At 35.5% G+C, this 25,921-nt stretch overlaps 2 protein-coding genes across 2 annotated transcripts in view; both read right to left on the bottom strand.

Annotated features, from left to right (window-relative positions):
* LOC134680290 (transmembrane protein 205) overlaps positions 1-4,217 on the bottom strand; it is a 29,264-nt gene extending 25,047 nt beyond the window's left edge. Inside the window, exon 1 of the mRNA XM_063539397.1 lies at positions 3,861-4,217. Within this exon, the coding sequence (XP_063395467.1) occupies positions 3,861-4,108 (248 nt within the window). The 5' untranslated portion in view covers positions 4,109-4,217. The remainder of the gene's footprint in view (positions 1-3,860) is intronic.
* Positions 1-25,921, bottom strand: part of LOC134680285 (bifunctional arginine demethylase and lysyl-hydroxylase PSR) — a 359,994-nt gene that overhangs the window by 121,855 nt on the left and 212,218 nt on the right. The gene's annotated exons all lie outside the window — the stretch shown is intronic.

Genomic DNA, 25,921 nt, shown 5'->3' with positions numbered 1-25,921 from the left:
TGTTGTTTATAATGTATACAGACATTTTCAACTTTTCATATGCGATATCTAATATATAGGTATGTATGTACCTTTAAACAATAAATAGATCGATATACCTTTTTCATGTGAAAATATATAGATTCACACTACATATAAGTAACTGGCTGCTAAACGAAACTCGATCACTTTTTAGAAATTAGAAATTTAATAAAAATAACAATTTTTTTTTTTATTATGAATGGGCTTACTCATGGCCACAGACTAGCCGAGGCGTAGACGTGGCCTACGATGGAGCGAGCTCGCCCAGAAGGTGCCTGTGCCATGAAATGAAATGAAAAAAAACTAGGTAAATAATGCCTTCCTTTTAATTGGTTTCTTCTTTTTTAACCGACTTCCAAATCTCAAAGAAGGAGGTTATCAATTCGGTTGTATGTTTTTTTTTGTATCTTTAACATTTGGCTAAATAACTGACGATACACGTATGTTTACATTTAGCACTTATTGTGTTTCTGCCTATAAGTTAATAGCTTGGACGGTCACGGTAAATATATAAGTATACGACTACATAAGTATGTCCGATAAATCGGGGGGCACGGCAGTGCCCCCGCCAAGTCGAGCGCGAAGCAAACACTGCCGTACCATCCTTTACTGGAACCATTTCGCCGCATTTTCAGGCCCCTATTTGAGAACCTTTGGATAAGACCAGAACGCAGAAATTTTGGTCATCCAGTAAGCTATAATCACATACTTAAAATCCAAAATTTCAAGTCTGTAGGTCATTTAGTTCCGAAGTTAAGCGAAAGCAAAGTTTCGCATTTATGAAACTCACTCATGATCATCAGAATAGAACTAGTACTTCCCGTAAACTCAGAGAGCTGAAATTTGGTACAGAGTTAGGGTTTAATGGCCACATAAAGGGAAAACCTAAAAATATTGCAATATCAGTCACGTTTTAAAGATCTAAGAACTGCATAAGTAAGTTTGTAATCCCATATAAATATATGATATTACAAAGTTACTGTTGCAGTTCCTACAAATAGCAGGTAAAGTAAAGGTACACTACGATGTACGATGTGAGTATGAATGAAGATATGTTTAGTTATGATATGTGTATACATAGTATGGGTATGAGTACCCGAAAAGAAGGACTGCCTACAAAAAGAGATGAGATCCCATCAAAAACATTACATGTAAAAAGGTGCAAGTCTCGCAACGCTTTTACTACAAAAAAGTTTTGAGATGTAATGTGAAACCAAGTCGGTTATTTTAATCAGTGCCAGGGGGTGTTAAAACCGTATCAATAAGATATCTTTAATTTGTAATACGTATAATGACTTGGCCATCGCACGGCTGCATAATGACAAAAGGATCATCGTCACCTATTAAAAATAATTCTAATTGAACATAACGCTAGCGCTAATTGCAGTTTGAGCATTACACATATTTACGAGTACGGTACTACGAGTAAAGCATTATGTGCGATTGCCAAGTCATTATATGATGATTAGTGACGGATTACTGATTATTATTTAATTATTAGATTTAATGAATGGGCAATACGAAAAGCTGTTGCTACTGTACAAGAATCAGAACCGGAAAAAAAGAAAAGAAAGATTTGTAATAGTAAAAAAACTACTCCTAAAAAGAAAAAAAATGTGTTAAATAAGAAAATCTAATAAAATAAATCAATATGCCCACGTTTCTACAAAAAGAAGTGAAATCCCACCAAAAACATTCTGTAAAAAAACTAGCCAAGTCTCGATGGAGCTGCTTGTTTATCTCTAAAAAGTAATGAAATCTAGACAAAGTCGTGCCAAGTCTAAGGTTCCTTACTGCGATTTCTTTATTATTATTGTTAATGTTGTGTGACTTGGCCGTTGAAGGGTACACAAGGGTACAAAACCAGGTGCTCCATGACACCATTGCACCAATCTGCCATTGCACCAAAAAGAAGTGTTTGTTTCAGGCTCGCCCATACATAAGTATTATTGAAATACGCAGCTTTATCAAGCCTACAATTGACTGGTTATTGAATCATCGTTTTCCAAGTGGCAATTTTCCATCGTCAATGGGTAGCGATTCTGGCGACAGATTGGTGCAATGGTGTCATGGAGCACCTGGTTTTGTACCCTTCAACGGCCAAGTCACACAACATTAACTATAATAATAAAGAAATCGCAGTAAGGAACCTTAGACTTGGCACGACTTTGTCTAGATTTCATTACTTTTTAGAGATAAACAAGCAGCTCCATCGAGACTTGGCTAGTTTTTTACAGAATGTTTTTGGTGGGATTCTAATTACGTGTTTATTTATTATATTAGGTGCATATTTGCTCCTGAGTTATGAATGTTTTAAGTGTTATCTTTTATGTTTATTGCAGTCTACTACCAACAATTTGTGTAGAGTTGATAGACCAAGCTTGGTCTATTGGCTTGGCTGCTAGCTTAGCTAAGTTGACAGCTAAAATTTACTTATATTAGGTATTTAATATCTGGGCGACCGAGCTTTGCTCTTAAAACATATAAAAACTCAAAAATGCGCGTTTTCCCAGAGATTAGACCTAATTGATACCTCTTATACTTAGTTTATTTAATATCTCTGGTCTAGAAACGTAAAATAGAATTATGCGCATTCACTTGTAAGATAGATTGAATTAAGCAAATAGGTACATTTCATTTTTTTTAAATCAATAGTTATCATATCAATCAAGATAATATTTATAAAATAAGGAAAATTTGGCTAAAAAATAGCAGATCACATGCTTCAGATGTTTTTTGCGACATATAGGTTGTAATCTCGATTGTAAATCTTTTATCTCTATAATTTTATTTCTATTCTCTCGATAATATTTGCAATAAAACGTAGAATATTGGAATCACCATTTTCCTGGGGACTATGCCCTAGGTGACATTAGGTTTTGTCGAAAATTGATGCCCTTTGTAAATATTTAACCAAATAATAAAAAAAATAAGGTAGGTATCTCAATACGTATACGTATACATACGTATGGTATGAATACAATAGAAGGTTTTAATGAAACATGTTTGCAAATCGGTATTGATTTACGAAAGATATTCGTGTGTTTGTTTGTTGAAACTACTTCGTTAGTTTAAATAAAAAAATGATATTTATAGGTAAAATAAACAAAGAAACTTTGTTTTCGTTGCCCTTATTTAAAATTATTAAAAAAGGGGCGCCATGTCCTCCTTCTTCTCCTTATGTAGTCGTATACTTATATACCTACCCCTCCGGGAAATAGGCGTGATTATATGTATGTATGTATGTCCTTCAATGTTCAAACGAAAATAGGCAGTGGCATTTTTCGCGACATTGGAAACAGGATTTACAAGATGCTATTTTGAGTTGTATTAAATATAATATCTAGGTATTATTTAACACAATTCTCGGTCAAACAAACATGTTAATTGGGATGTGGGTATTAAGGTTTTAATTTCTTTGCACTTAAGTTAGGTTCGAGCTAAATACATCGTTAATTCGTTAGAGAAATCCCTAATAATATGTAGAGCTGATCAATAAGTTGATAAGCATTGAATTAGTTAGAATAGCAAGCATTGAATCAAATGTATCATGACCTACGTCAAATAATTTTACAGTTACCTATGTTAATTTTTAAAAGTCTATAATATAAAAATATGTTTTATTTTTTATTTTTAACTTTACGCTTCATGAACACAGTAAGTTACTTAGGTACGAGTGTCATGAGATAGATTTACATTTGTAAAGAGCTTCTGTTTATAGAAGACCTGAAAAATGCACAAACTTGTAAACCCGACGGACTGTCCGTTGTAAACCGTGAACCTAAATGTTTTTAGGGTTTCGTAGTTTTTACAACATCTAGTAAGAAAGTAAAACTTACACATAAGCCTTAGTTTCTTGCACACGGACCAGCGTAGTTTTGAAGATGTCGTAAGCCAGTTTGGAGTACTGCGTGGACACCGCCAGCAGGTCCGGCTGGTAGGCCACCTCCTTCTGCTTCTCCTCGTTCTCAGGGTCTGTGACTATTCCATGCTTCCTCTTCATGCGTTCCAAACTGTTGCTCTTCTTCGGCGGCGGCGGCGGCGGCGCACTGTTCGCGGCGACGTCACGAGTGCACATATTACACATATTTTTGTTTTTTTTTTGTGATGTGTTTCGCGCGGGAAGCGAGTAACGTGTGGCCGATGCGCGCGCGTTCACGAATATAAGTATAGCATTTCTTAGCCCCACCACTGCGCGGTGACGTGCGCAAGGAACGCCTTTCTTCGATAAGGGTTTGAAGATTTGCTTGTAGCTAGAGGCTACGGTTGTGCATGCAATGTTGATGCGAATAGGTAGCGCAATTTGAATGATTGATTGATATTTAATATGAAAACATGCAGTTTTCAGCTAAAGGCGGTTAAACATTTATTACTAATACATTTTAACTATGTCATGAAAAATAAGATAAAGGATACGGTAGGTAAGTTATTAGCAAGTCATAATTAATGTTAAAAAACTGAAATGTAATAGTAGATCGTGTCAAAAGGGAGCAAAATGACATATTTACGGCGAGGGCGTACATTGAATCCTGAACACAATAAGTTACGTAGTGACAGTTCAAGTGTTAACGCCCAAGGTGGAAATAATTTTGCTACCATGTGACACATATTTACTTACTGCTTTACACTTCACTTATTAGGAAATAATTATGTTTCATAATATGATTTAGGTTTAAAAATATTATGCATAAAAGAAAAAAAATCAGGGCGAAGAACAGAAAGTTGCCACTTTGATCCCTCTTAGCAGGGAAGAAAAGTGCTAGTTTGATCCCTCCTAGCAGGGAAGGAAAAGCCCTTTTCCGAATAGGTGATGTAAAATAGTAGTTTGTGTTAGAAGAGATCAAAATGATATATTTCCGTCAAGGGCGTAGGTAGGTACATTGAATCCTGAATGAAGCGATGGATTCTACAATAGAATCCCGAACGTAGTGTTACTTTGATCCCTCATAGCAGATAAGAAAAAGCTCTTTTCCGAATAGGTGGTGTTCACTATTGTTGTCTATTCGTATTATTGTTGTATTGTTGTATTGTCTTCCTCTATTGAACGGAAAAATTTAATATTTTCCTTGATTTAATTTAATTTAATTAATTAAATTTTTTTTTATTTAATTTCCTTTAAAGCTCTAATGTTTATAGCACGCAAGCAATAAACTTCAATTCCATTAGTAAGAAATATCTTAGATCACACGAAATTGTCGACCGAGGCGATGCCGAGGTGCCAAACATGTGATCTGAAGCTTTCTTATTTAAGTACTAAAAATCATAACAATCATAATACATAAGCAAAGGTTCCCCTTTGCAATTACGTATTTACCGATAATACATAGGTAGGGTAGAAAAGGGGTTTCAGTCTATGTGTGGAAGGGCGGCGATGGCGCCGAACCCAAGCCACCTGGCGATGGCTCCTCTAAACGATGGCCCAGCGCCGGCCACTCCAAGGGACGCATTTATGCGTTAGAGGGAGCAAGTGATATTGCTATCTCATTCTACCGCATGGCTGCGTCCCATTGAGTGGCAGGCGCTGGGCCAGGCCATTGTGTAGAGGAGCCATAAAGCGGTGGCGTGTGCCTCGGATGCTGATGCACATGCTGGTAGCGCGTATTTCGGCAAGCAATAAAGTAATTTCATGAAAGATAAATACTGGCTCTAATTGCCTTGGCCTTTTATCTGTCAGTATCTGTTTTACGACTGATATGATTATCCTACTCATCATTATTGTTTTTATTTTAATCGCTTTTTAGGGTTCCGTACCCAAAAGGTAAAACGGGACCCTATTACTAAGACTTCGCTGTCCGTCCGTCCGTCCGTCCGTCCGTCCGTCTGTCACCAGGCTGTATCTCACGAACCGTGATAGCTAGACAGTTGAAATTTTCACAGATGATGTATTTCTGTTGCCGCTATAACAACAAATACTAAAAACAGAATAAAATAAAGATTTAAATGGGGCTCCCATACAACAAACGTGATTTTTGACCAAAGTTAAGCAACGTCGGGAGTGGTCAGTACTTGGATGGGTGACCGTTTTTTTTAGATTCGTAACTTTAGATTCTAAACTTCAGTGGGGTCCCCATATTGCTACTCTTTCGAGTAGACTGAGTTCTGCAGCTTTTGCAGTGAGCAAAATCCGTCAGTTAACTGATGTGAAAACAGCTCGATTAGTATATTTTAGTTACTTCCATAGCATTATGGCATATGGTATTTTACTGTGGGGCGGTGCTTCAGAGATAAATACCATTTTTGTTCTGCAGAAGCGGGCTATTCGAGCAATATATAAATTGAACCATAGAGACTCACTTAGAGATAAATTCAAGGAAATTGACATAATGACAGTGCACTGTCAATATATTTATGAGAATATTCTGTATGTACATAAAAATATTGTTAATTTTAGGAAAAATTGTGACATTCATAATATTAATACTAGAAATAAACATAAGCTCGCAGTGCCCTTCACACGGCTCCATAAAATTAAAAAATCATTCATGGGTAATTGTGTAAGATTTTATAATAAACTTCCAAACCATATTACTGAATTATCAATTAATAAATTTAAAAATTATGTAAAGCGTAAACTTATTTCTAAAGCTTATTATACCACACAAGACTACATGAGTGATAACTGATAAAACAACGTGGGATTAATGGTGACTCGAAATAGATAATTCAATGTATGTACTTCTTTGTTAAGTTTTATTGACATTTGTTATTGACATTTAGATTTTATTCTAGAAACATTCTAGACTAGTATTTTTTATACAATTTTTTTTTATGTTTGACGATCTTTTTGTGAAATTCTTAGTATTAAATTTGATCTGTATAATAATCCAATATTACTATGGAATAATATTAACTTCAATAAATTGCTCTGATAATTAGCTTAAGATAATACAGGGTGTAATTTTTTACGTGATACAAAATATGTTTTTCTAACTCCATAAACAACTAGCAATTGAATGCTCCTACTCTCGTTGAAATCGGACAATTTTATTTTTATTTTTTTTATTTTTTTTCGTGATATTTTTTGTACTTTTAAGGGATATTATGATATTAAAACAGCTTTAAAATGTAAAGTGAACTAAATTTCTTTTCAAAGTAGCGTAAATCACAAGTCATTAAACATTTTTTGTGATTTATGCTACTTTGAAAAGTAATTTAGTTCACTTTACATTTTAAATATCTTATAAAGCTGTTTTAATATCATAATATCCTTTAAATGTACAAAAAATATCACGAAAAAAAATAAAAAAATTAAAAATAAAATTGTCTGATTTCAACGAGAGTAGGAGCATTCAATTGCTAGTTGTTTATGGAGTTAGAAAAACATATTTTGTATCACGTAAAAAATTACACCCTGTATATTATTATGTAAAACGTTCATAAGTGCTTGTTACTAGGCCTACATGAATAAAGTATTTTTGACTTTGACTTTGACTTGACTTTGACTTTTTTGCTTTTTTTTTTTGCATTATGGTACGGAACCCTTCGTGCGCGAGTCCGACTCGCACTTGCCCGGTTTTTTAAATAATACCTACGTATCAAATAAATAATGATTATGGGATTGTAAACAAACAAAAAATGTTATGACACTTTTGACCATTTTTTCCTTATTTTATGTACCTATTTATATATTTAGTACTCCATTTAAGGGCTCAAAGATTTGCTCTATTTGTCTTGTAATCTAATCTGTTCAAGTAGCGAAATAAAAATAAAACATATTAGTTGCAGCTACGCATCCGTGCCTTTCAGAAGTCATAAAACAGAAAAATGGAAATTTTCATGGTATAAGCTTATTAACTGTCCTAGCTATTTTAAGTAATATTTTTATCACGCCTGTATACTTAGAAGTATACCAAAAATTATCAATTTTAGGAAGTTTGTTAATGGTGTGTTAATTTTTTTTCGCATTTCATAGTTGGCAATTCCTATAATCTAACGCACCTATCCTATATAACTATCTCATTAGAGAATGATATAAGATAAGTATCTTCTTTGATGTGTTGTCTGATCTGTTACTTTTGACGTTGTTTATCCTATGCGGTTTTAAGGTGATTTTAAATGATTTTTCTATGATAAATCTTTTTAACTACAATCTAACAAAGTGCTTAACTTAATAGTACATTGTGCATTGTGGGGGGTAAGTGGAATATTGTACGGGAGTCTATTATATATGTATAGGAGTGAATTAAAGACTCGAGTAACAATATTCTTACCCTACGTACCTTACCCGTATTACCGTTACCTTATTCGTATGAATGAGTGACATAATAAAAAAGGCTATAACTCCCTAGGGAGTTATAGTTTTTTTCCACAATCCATAACTCCTGCGGGAACAATATAGGCATTTGTCCTTCTGTACACCTGAATGAAATAAGGTATTTTTCGAACAAGTTCTATAAAAAAAAACAACGGGTTGCACTCCGGGAGTGCCGGCAGAAGTGAAAACTCAATGACATTGTAACAGTTTTTCGGTCACGTGTGCGTCTTACGAATCTTACGGTCACGTGACCTGTCGCGTGTTTATAGCTCAATAGTGGGACCGGATTTTTGCACTATAAGTTTTGATAATTCTAAAGTTGAAAAAGTGATACTTACCTGATATGGGACATATTTTTAAGCATATTTGCAATATGTGATGAAAAGTTAGAACGAGCGTTAGATATAAATTAGGTATTTATATATTTTTAGTAATGATTTTTTAATATTGAATTAAAGTGCAATGTTTAAGTTCCATTGTTTATAATATGTATGACGCTTTATAATGTAAAATTATTAGAAATTTTTTTAACGTGCTTCTTTGTCAAACTACTAATTAGCTTATTATTTTGTCGATATTGAATTAAAGTTTAATAAATCCACAACAACATATCTCATTTTTTAAGTTAATAGGCACGCTAAAAAGCTAGAAGAATAAGATATATGCTCTAGAATTAATATGCGTTTTTTGTCCTATAAGATCTAATATTGAATTAGAGTCTGTAAAAATAAGTCTATTACTATAAAATAATATACGCAGCCATATTATGGAAAGTAAGAAATTTCTGCGTGTAGCTTGCATTGTAATAGTAAAATCTAGTTAAAAAGGCGCGAAATTCATACATACGCCGCGCTGGTCCGTCAGTCGCCGGCGCGGCGCTCGAGAGCCTATCATAGCCTACCTATACTTCGCCCCTCGCCCCACCTCCCGCTCAGTAACACTGTCTGTCTTTTCTTATCATTCATTTGTTTGTTTACCGTGCACATATATAAATTAGATGCAGACATTACGTGAAATTAAAATATCTTATTACGTATAAATACCTACAGCTGGTCAATCAGATCTGGGCAGTAGAAAGAGGCGGCAAATTTGAAAAATGTAGGCGCGAAGGGATATCGTCCCATAGAAAATTTGTGTTTCGCGCCTTTTTTTTGTGACAAGATTTGCTTGACCAGCTATATTTCATTATCTTGACTAATATTGTAATAAAAATGTACAAGATATTCACAACTATTTTTTACTATACATAGTTTGTCAAAGGAATGTCTCATTTCAAACATAGACAGAGAGAATCATCATACTATCTTTCACTTACACTAGTACTAGCACCCAAAAGAAAAGGATGAATATAGTTTTTTTGTTTTTATTTACTGACAAATGGTTTGACCAACTATACCTATTTCTGGTTCCTATTGTCATGTCCTGTACTATTCAAGGTCAATATCATAATATGTATGTATATTATAAACCAACTGCTCAATATTACACGGTAAAGTAAGGTAAAGTAAGTGAGGCCACTTACCTTATTCTATATTCCGTGTGGGCCGTATATGCCTATATACAGCCCACCTTAAATTAAAATGTTTTTTTTTTAATAAACAGGATATGAAGTATGAAAAACTCACTCAAATAGGTTTCTCATTTATTTAAGTTTCTTCATTATACCAAAATAGTTATAAAAATATTACGATACTCTTGGAAAATATACCTTAAAAGTCCTATTATGGGCCTTATTGAACACTAGCAGTGTATTACTTAATCCCGCAAAAAATAATCATTTCGACAGTAGGTAATAACAGATTTTATTGTTTTTAACTTAAGAGCTATACATATACAAATAACAATATTTGATACTTCATAACAGGAGGATTTATTTATAATAAGTGAAAATAATTATTTTGGGCCTTAATAACTAAAGATATAAAAACTGTCTAGTTTACGCGAAAATAGTAGGTAACTAAACATAAATCTTTATTAGTTACAGTAGTATCATCTTTTAACATCTGGGGGCACGGCAGTGCCCCTGCCAAGACGAGCAAAGCGCAAAGGCACTATCTACCTTTTCTCGAAGCGCTTCGTCGTTTTTTGGAACCCTCATAACTTGGGGTTGGATTATACCAGATAAACAAAGTTCTCGGACTTATTAAGCATATCAATTGCATAGCTCTTATACTTTAGATTTTATTCATATCTAAAAACTTCGATTTCGTCACTGACTCACTCACTTGATGATCATCAATACCGGGTACTTCCTGAAGTCCTCTAAGAAGCTGAAATTTGGTATGTAAGATAGTTTTAGTACACAAACAACAAATAAATTAAAAAAAATGTTATCCCTAAGGGGATGAAGAGGGGGTTTAATTTTGTATGGGGAATCAATAATCGCTGAACCGATTTAGTTGAAATTTGGTATGTAGATAGGTATTGTTATGGGGAAGGATATAGAATAGATTTCAACCTCAAAGTTTACCCTTACGGGGTGAAGGCAGATTTCAACTCCAAAGTTTACCCTTACGGGGTGAAGGGTTTATATGGGGAATCAGTAAGAAGTACATACATTGTGTAACAAATGCCCCCAGATACTTATTTCAGGATTTTTAATAGTAAGTCACCCCCAACCCTTTAAATTAGGGCATGGAAGATTGTCATAAGCAACTTACAAAAAGAAGTGAAATCCCACCAAAAACATTTTGATGTAAAATGTTGCCCAAACGAAACCATAAGGCTCGCACTGTCAAAAAGTTATCAGATCTCTTGCCAAGCTTCTAACTCTACAAGCCCTCTAACTTTACTAGCTCTACACCAAAAGTATGTGGCTTGGCCGTTTCGTTTCTACAAGAACTACTGTAAGTATAATACAAAAACCGCCCAAATGCGAGTCGGACTCGCGTTCCAAGGGTTCCGTACATTACACAAGTTTAACAATATATAGTTTTTTTAGAGAAAACTGAGTAAAATGTCTTTAAAAAACCCGTAGGGATCGGAAAACTAGGTACTTAAGTCCGACTCACGCTTGACTGCACATTTCTAATAGGTTTTTCTGGCATCTATAGGAAAAGAGCTAATATGTGTATTTTTTTCATAATTTTAGACCCAGTAGTTTCGGAGATAAGGGGGGGGGGGAATGGTCAGTTTTTGCGTATTTTCTTAAATAACTTCTAAACTATTTATTTTAAAATTATGAAAAAATATATCTGAGGTTCTCACAATGAGCCCCTTAATTTGATATATAACAAGATATAGTGTTTTTTTCTTCTATTTATCATTCATCTCAAAAGTGACCCCTTTATTTGAATTTCTATTATTTACTTTACATGTATGTTCTTGGGTTATAGACTTACATGTGTATACCTTTCGACTTATTGGTGCAGTAGTTACGGAGCAAAAAGGCTGTGACAGACGGACAGCCAGACACACGAGTGATCCTATAAGGGTTCAGTATTTTTCCTTTTGAGGTACGGAACCCTAAAAATAATGAATTTAATAAATTTTTCACCTTATGCCCATGTGGCGGTAGCGAAACAGCCAAGCCACATATTTTGACTAAGGTGTAGAGTTAGTGAAGTTAGGGCTTGTAGAGTTTGAAGCTTGGCTCGACAAGAGATCTGACAACTTTTTGACAGTGCGAGTCTTATGGTTTCGTCTTAGCAACAATTTACATGAAAATGTGTTTGGTGGGATAATTTTTTACAGTATAAATATTTATTCGTAAGAAATAAGTATTATCTTTTAACATAATTTTGACAGTACATCTGGTGCTATATTACGACACCGGTGCTATAATAAGCACATTAAAACACTCCCTTTGGCCGTGTGCTAAAATTTGTCACTCGTTGCAAAATATCTATTTTTCGCACTTCTATCGTAAATACCTACCTATGTATTAACAAAAAAAGTCACTTGTAAATAGTTACTGCCTTTAAAAAGTATAAGTGCCTCAATGTCATTAGACTTTTTGATTCTATAAACGTCTTTAGGTCAATAAAGCAAGTGATAAATTATTAGAGTTAGACCAAGAAAAGTCTGCAGCAATTTTGTCAGCCCACGCAGTGCAAGTGTTACTTATAAGTCATAATTTTATAGAAGTTTCTTCAAATCGACCTTATTAATAAGAGATTAAAAATATTCAAAATTATCTTAAAATATTTTAATCTAATATTTCATCTCATACGTTCAATAAGGCCCGGAACTGGACCTTTTTACCTGCACTGACAGTGGGCCTTCTTAGCAACAAGTACAAATTCAGAATAATTGGGAATAATAGGGAGCAACTGTTATTTTTGAATGCTGGGCCTTGTTACCCGCCGGGCCTCATATGCCTGCACTTCACCTACCTTATTTGTTCTACAAGGGGAAAAGTTGTTGATTAACCGCTCGTGCTAATATTGATACCCAAACAAGCGAAACATTTTTTTTTATTAAATAGGAGGCAAACGAGCAGACGGATCACCTGGTGGTTAGCGATTACCGCCGCCCATGGACACCCGCAACACCAGAAGGGTTGCAAGCGCGTTGCCGACCTTTAAGATGGGGGTCTTTTAAGGTTTGAAGGTCGTATCGGACAGTTCATTCCACAGTTTGGCTGTGCGAGGCAGGAAGTACATTCACAAATTCAAACATTCTAAAATTGAAGCACGAGCGTAGCGAGTGGTTCGTAAAATTGAACCTTGAGCGTAGTGAAGGTTTCGAGGGACGAAGGTTAAATAAAATTTTCATCACATCAGCTCGTAAAGGCCCTCTTGATTGTTCGAAACGGATAAGAAAAGTGGCATTTAATTTGATGCAAATTTTGAGTTGTTTCCGTAGGTAAATTGGATCAGTTGGTTGGTAATATTGACTTTAAAATGATAAATATTGAATAACGTTAGTTTGAAATTGATTTTATGATAAAGTAAATATTATCGGAGATGATCGCTCTTAAAAAATATATGTCGCTAGTCATTTATAACCTAAAAGCGCCAAATTACGCAAAATTATATTGAAATGACACCTGTGTATTGAATTTGAAGAATACTTTAACAAGGGTAGTTATCTGTATGACAATGCACCTAAAATAATTTTCATCCTTAACATCCTGTACTACATGTTGTTTTAAGTATTCTAGCAAATAAAATAATTCTGATTCTGATTCTGATTCAAATGTATCTATTATTTTTATACTTAACACGATAACGAATTCTACGTAAACGAAACCGCGGGTAATCCCTAGTACATATAGAAATAAATAAGGGAAGGTAAGTTTCCATTAGTGTACTGTGTAAAATAACTATTTACCATTGATAATAATTTTATAAACGCTTTGCGTATTTTTAAGGTCACCGCGCTAACCGCTAGCCCGCGACCGTCGATCGCTGCCTCCTGCCCCGGCGCACAGCGCGGCGCGCGTTTGAAATGTAACTTAATATAAGCTCGGAATGCATACTTACGTATCAGTATTTAGTGTCGCCGTGATTTTATATTTCTAATCTTTTGTGTGAGAAGTAAGATCTTTATTATGACCGTGTAATATTAACTCTACAAACTTTAATTCAATATTGGCTATACTGCTTAACCAGAAATCAATATCTAGACAAGCACATTGTCTACATTTCTAACTTTTTACATGTATACTAAGTTGATAGGTAATATCGTAATTTTGCAATATCAGCTACTCTAATTCTGTATTTACATAATAATTCGTGTTTTTACGTTCACCAGAAAGCAGCTGTTCCAGATTTCTAAAAACCGAATATTGTGACTAAATTAAAGTGTTATTGAATATGTTAAAGTTTTTTGTAACTTTAATTTTATATTTACATAGTTATTTAGCAAAAATTGAAATATTTAAATATGGCCGAACGCTCCACCTAAAATTTTCTAACTTTTTACATGAATGTTATTTAACATGCTTACAATAACATATCAAAAAAGAAAAAACTTTAATGTTATCAAAACCCATTTTTGTTCCACCGCTGGTCTATTTACCATTTTTTCCCCATCACAAAAAGTGCACAGCGCCGCTAAAGATGATTTCACTTAAAAAAAAACATGCGTACTTACATGAAATGCCACTTGTAAGGCATGTGACTGCGTAATCTTCGTATGTAGCGGAGCGGCCATTTATTTGTATACCGACTGTATAAACAACGCATTTTCTTTAATTATGCACGAAAAGCGTGTGCTAAATGTGTGAACAACGCGCGTGTACGAATATACTTGTAAGTGAAATGCGGAATCCTTATATATGTAGGCTCGCCTAAAGGCTTGGTTGATAAGGGGTTTATAAGATTTGCTCGTAGCAATTAGCTGCAAAATATTGGAAAATCCTATTTTAGAGGACCGAATCAGTCACTGGGAAATTTTAAAGGAAAACTATTATTAGAAGTCGACTACCTATAAGTAGTACCTACTCCTTCTATTATCAATATGAAAAGTACATTTTCGAGTTGCATGCGTTTAGATCAAACTGATAAATGGTAAATAGAGATGTGACTCATTTTCATGGATACAATGTTTATAAGATTTTCTACCTTACACTCATCTAAAAGGGCAGGCGAACCCTACACGTCAATAAATATTGTGATAATTATCATGATATTTACTTATGTAATATCTTGGGCCGGATCACAGCACACCCTACACCATCAATACGGATCGTGACAGTACTGTCTGCTCGTCTCGCTGCGTACTGACGCGATAAATACATATCAAACGCGACACTACACGTAAGTTAAATATCACGATCCAGGATCTAGGATCAGATCACAAGGATTTCCAGAAATCCAGCGAAATGTTGTGATCCGTCAATACACTACCCTACACGTCAATAAATATCGTAATCCGACATTTTATATTGACGGGTCACAATACCCTTCTTCTTCTTTTTTGGGATCTTGCGTGTATGGTTCGCCTTGATCCACACGGCCGCCGGGTCCCACCTTGCAATAGTAAGAGTCGTTTTCTGTTTCACGAAACAGCAGAATCGTTAATAATTGTTGAAGAAAACTACCCTTGCTAGGGCCCGACTCTACAACGGATCCGAGATTGGATTCGTTCACAAGTGTGGATTTGTCGGTCAGTCTGATAACAGAGATTGGAAAGTTTTACACCACAAGTTGATAAGTAAATATTTATTTTTCGTATCAGTTCTGTTGCTTCTTTAATTTCTCTATCTCATATACCTCTCATCATCATCATCATCTTAGCCATAAGACGTCCACTGCTGAACATAGGCCTCCCCCTTGGACCTCCATAGGTGCCGGTTGGAAGCGACCCGCATCCAGCGTCTTCCGGCGACATTAACAAGGTCGTCTGTCCATCTTGTGGGTGGACATCCTACGCTGCGCTTGCTAGTCCGTGGTCTCCACTCGAGCACTTTTCGACCCCATCGACCATCTTCCTCATATCCCGTCATATACTTGTATCGCACGGAAATTTCTACGGCTATGTGCCAACCCCACACTAGCGTCTTTTGAGCGTCGGCGTCTGGTCAGCGCTATGGAAAATGACGTCGCTGCGCAGTTGTATCGACGTTGCGTCGAGCAGCAGCCATACTGCCGCATTCGAACTTCAAGATATTCACAAGAGACGACACGTACTAGATCCATTCTAGATACGTTATAGTTTAGATATCAACTAGTTCTCTTTTACAGCGCAATTCGGGCAACCAATGTCACTTTTACGTTAGATAGAGTAAGATATCTATTAGATGTGAATTGGATCTCTAAGTCATATCCTGTGGAAATCGTTCAAGAGTATCTCCAGAATCCCGCAAATGTCAAATTTGACAGGTTACATTTTAAACATATCGTTATCGTATCTTGGTGATGTCTAAAAGATATCTAATAGATATCTATTTCAAAATCCGAATCGGGCCCATAGAATTGACTAGACGCCGACATGCTAGTGTGGGGTAGCTTAAGGCCAAGGTGCGTACCCAACATGTCAATCGTATACGCTCAGTAGTGAACGAAACGTCACTGTTGCACATGGAAGAGTGATAGAGAGACACAAAGCGTTTTGCTATTGTTTCGCAAGCGATTGTCACTTTGGCTATTAGGCAGCGAGGTGACCGCCCCAAGCTCTACAATTGAGATGTACCATAGTAACTGGATTTGGATGTTTTTAGGGTTCCGTACCTCAAAAGGAAAAAACGGAACCCTTATAGGATCACTCGTGCGTCTGTCAGTCTGTGTGTCTGTCTGTCTGTCCGTCTGTCCGTCTGTCCGTCTGACGTCTGTCCGTCTGTCACAGACCATTTTCTCCAAACGTACTGGATCAATTAAGTTGAAATTTGGTACACATATGTAAATTCGTGACCCAAAGACGGACATCTTACGTAAACAAATACATTTTAAACATGGAGGCCACTTTTGGGGGGTAAATGAGAAAATTAAAAAATAATGTTTTAAAACTATATATTGTTACATATGAAATAAAAGAACTCATTTTGAGAAACTCAAATATATATTTTTTTAATTTTAAAATAAATAGTTTAGTGAAGAAGAAAATAGCCAAAAAATGGTTATTTACCTATAGATGACAGGAAAACCTATTACAAATATGCAGTCAAGCGTGAGTCGGACTAATTACTTCGTTTTTGATCCGACTCCTACGGGGTTTTAAAGGCAATTCACTCGCATTTCACATATAAAAATACATTGTTAAAAATTGGTCAATGTACGGAACCCTTGGAAAGCGAGTCCGACTCGCATTTGGCTGATTCTTTGTGTAGGAGTCGCAACTCATAGGTCAATGTAAGAAAATTTCCGACGAAAAGTTACCAATTGCAAAATTTCCATTGTAAGGAAAACTTGTGTAGGTATAGAAATTTTCCATTTCCAAGATGAAAGTTTTCTTTATTTCTGTGATTGCTCCAGCGTTAACAGCGGGAAATGGGCGCGGTTACTGTCAATTTTTAGTGTTCCGTACAAAACTTTGTTTACGGAACACTTATGGGATCACTTCGGTCTTGCAAATCAGTTAAATACGTTTTTCTCAGAGACCGTTTGACATAGATACCTAAAATTTGGAACAGTTATAGCAATTACCACCACTCATATTGTAAATAAGTCAAAACTGCATATTTCTTATTAAAGGGGGAAATTTAGGGGGTTGAGAGGGGTAGGCTGAAACTTTTTTCATTTGTAAGAATCGTGTGGGGTACCATTAGAAAGCTTGCAAAAAATTGAGTCGATGGACTGATTTTGACTTCATTTTAGACTGCAATAGTTTCGTCAAAAAATGCATTTAAAGTTGCAAGTTTTCATACAAAATTTTTCACCTCTGTCCTGGCGATTTTCGCGAAAACTATAGCTAACAGGCAGCTGACCAGTCAATACCCAACTTAAAGAAGCATGGAGACGGCGGGAAAATTATCAGCTTAACTTTATCTTTATTAGTTTTTCAACTGCAGCTTGACCTTTGGTTGCTTAGGGCTAGCTAACTGATGCTTACACTGGTCAATTCATATTAGGCGAGAAACATCCTTAGTTAAAACTTTGGCATTGAAATTTATGACTTATGTCTTTGACACAAAGTTTAATTCTGCTTGCTTATTTTTGTGGGATATTTAATTTTATCTCAATAGCCTACTATAAGTATGAGAGAGATCTACAAAATACGACCTTATTATATTGCAAATAAGTTTCAATTTCGAACGGGCTGTCCAACCAATGGACTCAAAAATCTGAAAATATTCAAATTAAGAATTCCGTTCTTGACTGTCGTTGTGTTTTTTTTTTCCACAATAGGACACATAGAGTTAGTAAGGCGTATAGAGATAATGAAGTTATTTAATATTTATGAACAGCTTTGGCCTCATGTATAGATTTTATTGAGAGTATCTGATTCGTCGAAACAATATACACAATATTCCTTTTCATTAAGTACCTACATTTTACATTTCTGTATTAATTGTATAATTATAATATCTATTAATTATATTCAGTACTTATGTATATTTTATAACGGATCGGTGAGCAACAAGATTCAGGGCTATAACCGCGAAAATAGAAGTTCGCAAATTGCGAGCATTTTTCTCTTGTCACTCTAATTACGCCTTCATTGGAGTAAAAGAGAAAGATCCCCGGAAATTGCGAATTTCGGTTTTCTTTCGCGGTAGCCCCTCAGTCCTGTTACGAGAAAATCATTTTGGAAGACATTAAAGTATATGACAGTTAAATATCACAGTTTTTAGAAACAAAGGTAAAATTGACGAAATATTTAAAGTAAGCTGATCTTGTTTTTAGCAGTTCTAAATAATATTAAAGTCTATATATATGGCATAGAACTAGAAACAAAATCAAATAAAAAATAATAATGAGTTCTAAATTCAAATTGAAGGAGTATACATTTAAGGTATTATACCAAGTTTTGTAGGCCAAGCGCGCACCACGATATTAATTTTTGCGACACGATTTTAGAATCGCTCTGTAATATATCGCAGAAAATTCACTGCGCGCACTGCGATGAAAAAGTCGACGATTTGTTCATTCTCAACATGGATTTCGTACCAGTCGCTTGTCATGAAACGTGTCTTTAATATGCGATTGCTGTATTACTTTGAGCATTTATAACACAAAGGTGATCCCCGTCTATTTCCATAATTAAATGGTCAACATCTAGCGTCTCATTTTGAGACTCCATTGGAGATGCAGGTGCCGAGATGTTGGGGTTTGGAGAGCGAAATGCCGACTGAAGTCCGGCCGGGGTGCGATTTTATTATCATAGTGCGCGCGGGGCCATACAACTCCGCATGCTGCAATTCACTTTGCGACAATCGCGTCGCGAACAATCGCGGAAAAATGTGACAAATCACAATTTTAAAATCGCTGCGATTTTTTTGTCGCATATGCGCGCACTAACATATAAACACATACGTTGCATTTCTGCGACAAAATTATCGCAGGACAAAAAATCGTGGTGCGCGCTTGGCCTTACTCTAAATTATTATAATACATCAAGCATTCGCGAGATGCTCGACTTCGTTATTCAAACATAAAGCAATAGTACAAGAATCTAACTAAATGCAAAGGCCGAAGGAGCGATTCGAAGATCCGAAGCGTCCGACAGACGCGCGCCTCCCGTAACTTTTCCAAGTATTTTTAAGTACAAGTGTCTAAGTCGCAAGATCCAAAGGCTGAAATCGCATTGGGCCTAAAGCCCGAAGCATCCAGGAGGTCAGTTCTAAACACAGGTAATTAATACAAGTGTCTAAATGCGAAGGCCGGAGGCCGAGCTCCGCGTAGGGCCGAAGGCCAGAAGCCTGCAAGATGTCAGTGGTTAAACACAGAACTGACAGCCTGGACGCTTCGGGCCTTCGGCCCTACGCGGAGCTCGGCCTTCGCATTTAGATACTTATACTATTGTTCTGTGTTTAAGTACTAACATCCTGGACGCTTCGGGCCTTTGGCCCTACGCGGAGCTCGGCCTTCGGCTTTCGCATTTAGACACTTGTACTATTGTTCTGTGTTAAAGCACTGACATCCTGGACGCTTCGGGCCTTCGGGCTACGCGGAGGTCGGCCTTTGGCCTTCACATTTAGACACTTGTATTTACTATTGCTCTGTGCTAAAGCGATGACATTTTGCTAAAGCTCGGCCTTCGGCCTTCGCACTTAGACACTTTGTACTATTGTTCTGTGGGTGTAGTTGAATACGGTATCCTAAAAACAGGCAAACAACCTCTGTAAAATGTAACGATGCGAGCGGTACGGCTACCATCAGTTTGGCATTGACATAAAACGCTACCGTGGGCGTGAACGTTATTTACTTTCTATGCATCTCGCTCGTACTGACATATTAGTGCGAAAGAGATATACCTATAGGAAGTAAATTACGTTCACGATATCGTTTATGTCAATGCCAAACTGATGGTAGCCGTACGGAACACTAAATGCCTCGAGCTATCTCGGACTTGGCCAAATTATTTTGATAAATTGAGAAACGGAGCAAACGGTCTAATCCCGACAGCAACGGGGCAGGGATAAGAGTATGTGCGGAAAGAGAAGAGAAGTGAAATGTATGGGGTCCAATACATTCGTGACTCTTCTCTTTCCGCACAGATTCTATAGCTATGTGACATTTTCCAGTGCTTTGAGCGTGCATCGCCGTGTAAAACCTGAAAACCTAAAAATTGGTCCGTAATGTTTAAGTTATAAAATGAAATAAGTAAGTACTATCAACTGCTAAAGTAAATGTCACCAGGCTCTTCGTCACTGAAGCCTGCATCTTCAGCTAACTAACGATGCGCCCTTAGGCGACCCCATAACGGCGGTACCCGTCCTAATTCGATTTATTCCCAAAGATATAAGTTTATCTTGGTTAACCTAGCTCTTAAAAACAATTTTAATTAATAGACAAGCTCAGTTCTGATATGCCACCTGTCTAGTAATTAAAATAAGTGTGTCGCAACGAAATCTCGCGACCTGGCCCACTTAGGCGATCTACGTGCTGGGTCTCAGCTGTGATGAGGGCTAACATGATGTCTGGCCAGTACTTGAATTAGTGGGGACCTGTGACCTAGATGAATAAGAGCGCTATGTAAGTTTCCGTCTTCTAAGATTCATCTGGCTTGGTTAATCTTAAATATGTGTGTGGTGGACAAAAAATCTTATGGGTTTCAAACCTTGGTTGTGCTGTATTGAGGATGACTCACGCTAGACCGGGCCGGGGCGGGGCCGAGGCTTCCAGCGCTTCGTTTTCTACGGAAAGCACCACGTGATCACGGATCAGCCGTCATAGAAAATGACATGTCGGACGCTTCGGCCCGGTCCAGCGTGAGTCATCATTCATCATTGATTGAGCAGAAAAAAATGCTAAAAGTTGACCAAAAATTCGGTCTGGATCATAACCATACACAGACAAGAGGTTAATCTAAATTGAGCGGTAAAATACAAATTTAAGAGATTTTACTTTATTACATAGGAATCGCTAGCCCGATTTTAAAGTTGCATGAAATTAATTTTTAACATCTTCAAAAAGGAGGGGCAAGCACAAAAATTTGGTTATCGATTTTCGTGGTTGCCCGTCTCCAATATCGGCTTCATATGATCATCAGAACATCAAATCTTATCGATGGATCGAGTTATCTTATCGACCAAAAAATTAGCCATCTTAATTTTTAGGATTTGGTTGCCAACTTGTACCATTTGCACCGGTTACTTTTCTAAGAATTGCCACCATTATTTTTCAGGTGCAGATAAGTACCGTGACTTACTAAAGGGTGTCAAAATAATCATCATAAACATAGAATCCATGCTAGCCCTTCAGGATACAGCGCAACGTATACGGCTAACAACGTTCATATAATATTAGTTCATAGAACACTAAATTATCTAATCATTTCGAGCACTTGCTGCTTTTTATTATTACGTACCTACAAAACAATCTCACGTACAGTTCATCTAAGTAACTCTGCACCGCTTTAGGGTGACATTTGGATTTCAGCTGCATTAAGGATTGTAACATGTCAGCGGCTTCCTTCCATGTTAACATTATATGTGAACATAGTATTGTTCTATTTTTAAGTCGGTTAAATTTCAATATTGTGTCCCACGGTAATATTTCTTCTCATATCTCAAGTAAGCCATTTCGTCTGAAATTCTAGGTATAGTTTTCAAGAGCTTAGTGATTAATAGTAAACCAAAATATTAAGAAACTTATTCATAAAATAATTTGAACTTTATTTCAATGTCATAACGCTTTTGTGGTATAAATTCCGTTAAAAAATCAGTTTGGTTTCTTAAGTTTCAAGTGTGTCGACTTGGATTTCAAACGTCATCGTAAAATGGATGAATAATGTTTGTTTTGGTTAAAATATTCTATGCAAATTTGAACCATATTATAAAGAATTAACAAAAGGGCGGAGCGGGTCAATATGTGTCATATAGAAAAACAAAGGCGGTTAGAATAAAAAACTGTAGTGTCAATCCCATAGGCGTAAAAGAAATAGTTTAAACCACACCCCAAAGTAGGTCAATTTGGACCTTATTTTAATTAGGGAATAAGGTGTAATTAGTGAGAGGATTGTACGAAATTATGAAATTCAGTATTGGTTATTGGGAATACCAATCAGGTTTAAGGAAGTGGGGTTTCAGGATCATAGTAGGGGTCCATAAAGTCAGGTGGAGATGATTCTTCGTCGCCTTCCGCAGACCGTCGGACGTCGGTTCTCTAGCTAGGTCTATCTAGGTTACCTATATTGTGTCCTAGTCTGAACTTTGCTAGTTTCTCATGATTCTGGTAGAGTTTGGATTGGAGCATAATATAGTGTAATTTGTTGTGGGGTTTTACTTAAATAATTTTAGAGAAGTAAATTTAAATTGTGTTAATTTTAGTGGGTTTAATTCTTTTTGTGTTGTTTATTGATTTGTGGTTCAGACAAGTGCTAGTATTTAATATTGTACTAGTAAAGTTTAAATTATAAATCAATAGACTTTCTTAATATTGTAAAGTTAAATTTGTTCATAGATTTTTCTTAATTATTTATTGATTTGTGCTCAGACAAGCGCTAGTGTGTAATAATATACTAAGTGAAGTCTAGGTTACAAATCAATAGAGTCTTAAATATTGTATAGTCTTGAGTTGTTTCCAGTAAACATTAATTAGTTTGTGTTTTAATTGTGTTTAATATGTGTAGTGTTTTGGCCTGGTTTATTTTAGTGATATTAAGCATTGAAATGAACTTGGTTGGAATACTCTATATTTTAATTTAAATTTAGTTTAGTGAGTTATTTCGTTCATACTTATGGGATAGAGAGAACTAGTTCCGATCCAACATAGTGTTGGGGGGTTAGTGAGTTGGACGGGTAACCTCACGGTGTCAACTATAGTCCAAATTACTAACTTGCGGTGTTTTGGATAAAAACCAGGTGGGGGCCTGGCAGTTCCTGCTTTTATTAAGACAGGTTCACCCCCTAGGATCTGGAAGATTTGGGTTGTCATCTAGACTTCTTAAAGAAGCCAGGTTCTAGTCCAATTATCCCGTATCTATATACTTATATATTCACTTTTATATTACCCCTTTCCGGCCTTACTTTCGCTGTCCTAATCCACTGTGTGAAAGTATGGCTAGCACACGAGGAATAGGGTCTAGAATAAATCGAGTTTCCTCACTCGTCTTAGTTAGCTATAGCATAGAAATTACTCATTGCACATCGAGTAATTGCGCGAGTAAATTAAATGTGCATCCCGGGATGCTAGTTTGCAAATATTTCGGTAGAATAGTTGGATAGTATAGCTGTTAGGGCTAGGTTTTTATTTGTTTGGTCTAGGGTTTTGTAGAATTGATCTAGATTTATAAATTTAATATATCAAAGCCATTAGATATTTACAGTAGATAGCTAGGTTCCCTTTCGATACAATTATGGCTATATTATTGCATTTGTTGTTCATTATTATGGGTTTTTGGGTTAGATTCAGTTTAGAGTTAACTAGGATGTAGTTTGGGGCTAGGGATTGTTAGGACTTTATTACATATACTTATTTATGACTTATTGACAAACTTGACTTACTTATGACATGACTGTATAAATTTGTACCCTTGCAACGCTACTGGTAGAAATATATTGTGGGAAATACTAAAGTTAATAACCACAATATAATGTAGTATTGTAGAATCAATTTGCTTACAAAGAAATATTTGTTTTGCCTGTCCCTTAGCAGTTTGTATGACGATTACATTCTGTTTTCTGCAGATTATCTGTGATTTTCACACTTGACCTTAAAATACAGGGTCATATATTATTGAAATTATATCAGTGAGTGATTTATCCAGGCTAGATCGAGGCAGATGCAAGATCCGTGGTTTATTTTGGTCCGAAAGTGTGATTCAAAATGACTACAATTATAGTTTGGTTAATATTACTTCATTGATTACTAAAATGTATTACAAAATTACAGAGTTCTGGGAAATTGGAGTGGATCAAATACTGCTGCTCTACTACCAGTATTTTGTTATGTTAAATTGTCCCTTTGATATCCTCTCATTGTTGACGAAAAATGTCACAAAATAATGATATGGTCGAATGATGGTGATGGCCTGTCATTATTAAAAGATGTCCCTTCTGGACCACAATATAGTTCCTTCAGAACTGGGGCGGGGATTCTGTCCTGCAACTGGATGATGATCACGGGTGTCGCGGAGGCGGGGCGACATCTATACCCCAAAAACAAAATATTGTGACATTTATTAGTAATTGTACTTGCCCAACTGACTATTACATTTGACAAACTTTACTTACATTAGACGATCATTTGGCCAATCTACTGATCCAATTCAAGATATTAACTTATTTAATTAGAATTTATTTAGGTTATTTGCATTATTTTATGATAACTTATAAAGATAATTACGGTTTACGGTATTTTTAAGATTATTTAGAATTTTAGATTTTCTTATTGGAATTTTTAGTATTTTAGGCAGGTCTAGGTCTAGCTGAGTAGGGGTAGTTAGGGTTAGTTGAGGAGAGGAGGGGGAGAATGTTACAATTGGTGCCGTGACCAGGATAAAATTATTATAATATATATTTTATAATAATTCATATTTTTGTACTATTGGTTCGCATGACCAGCATTAAGTTTATTATTTTATAATAATTCGTATATTTATTAAAATTGTTGCCTGAGTCCAGGATAAAGTTTACTTTATTATGTATATTTTATAATAATTCAAATTTTCCTGTAATTGTGCCGCGAGTCTATTTAATTTGGTTTTTATTATTTTGATTCACGTCACTAATTTTCATTTTGAGTTACATGTCTTGTTTTGGATCAAAGTTGTTGTTATAGTTGATTAGTGTAAACGGTTGATTATAACAACACAATTGTTGTCGTGAAAACGGATAGCATATTTTGGAATAGAGTTATTGAGCGAATTAAGAACGTTTTTACGATTTTATTCCTTGTATAATTTTTATGCGTATGCCAAGTTAATCATAGCTTTTACAAGTTTTTTACGTAATTAAATACTTCAGTTTATCAAAAAAATATATTTGTAATATTTAAAGAACTGTTGTTTTAAAGTTTGCTAAAATTATTAAAATTATATACATGGGGAGGCGTGCATAGTAATGTCCTTAATCTGGTTAGCTAAAATTATTAAAGTTGTATACATGGGGAGGCGTACGTAGTTATGCTTAACATGGTCTAAAATTGTAATTTTGTTGTTTTTAGATTTCGATTTGAACTCTATATGTACTATGTAGATTTTAGAAATTATTGACACAAGTCTATATATTTATATATTATTTCGTCTTATATCAATTAAACATAAAAGGTTCACTTAGCGTATAATGATCCCATGTTAAGTTTAGCTTTAGTTTGTGTAATAATAGTTCATCAATCTGTAATCAAACTAATTTCACAATACATTTTACGTTCGTTTATATTACATATATGTCTTAGTTTGTGTTGAAGTCGGTTGCGTAATTACAATGTTTAAATAAAATCTGGGTTCGACTCCTAGATGCCGTAGCTTAAAATAGGGATAATCAAAATTAGAAACGTTTTAGTACGTATATTTTAGTATAATTAACTAATCACAAAACATTATCATTTTCAACTGGTAAGGCTAGTTGTGTTTTGTAGTTTTCGGGATATGTGTTCAATATTACAGTTGCATTAAGGGCAATATTGACATCTTTGTAGTTTCAGTCAGTTAATAAAA

Source organism: Cydia fagiglandana, chromosome 3 (genome assembly GCF_963556715.1).
Source record: "Cydia fagiglandana chromosome 3, ilCydFagi1.1, whole genome shotgun sequence".
Classification (NCBI taxonomy): Eukaryota; Metazoa; Arthropoda; class Insecta; order Lepidoptera; family Tortricidae; genus Cydia; species Cydia fagiglandana.
Note: the sequence above shows the minus strand (reverse complement) of the source record. Positions and strands in the feature narration are given on the sequence as shown.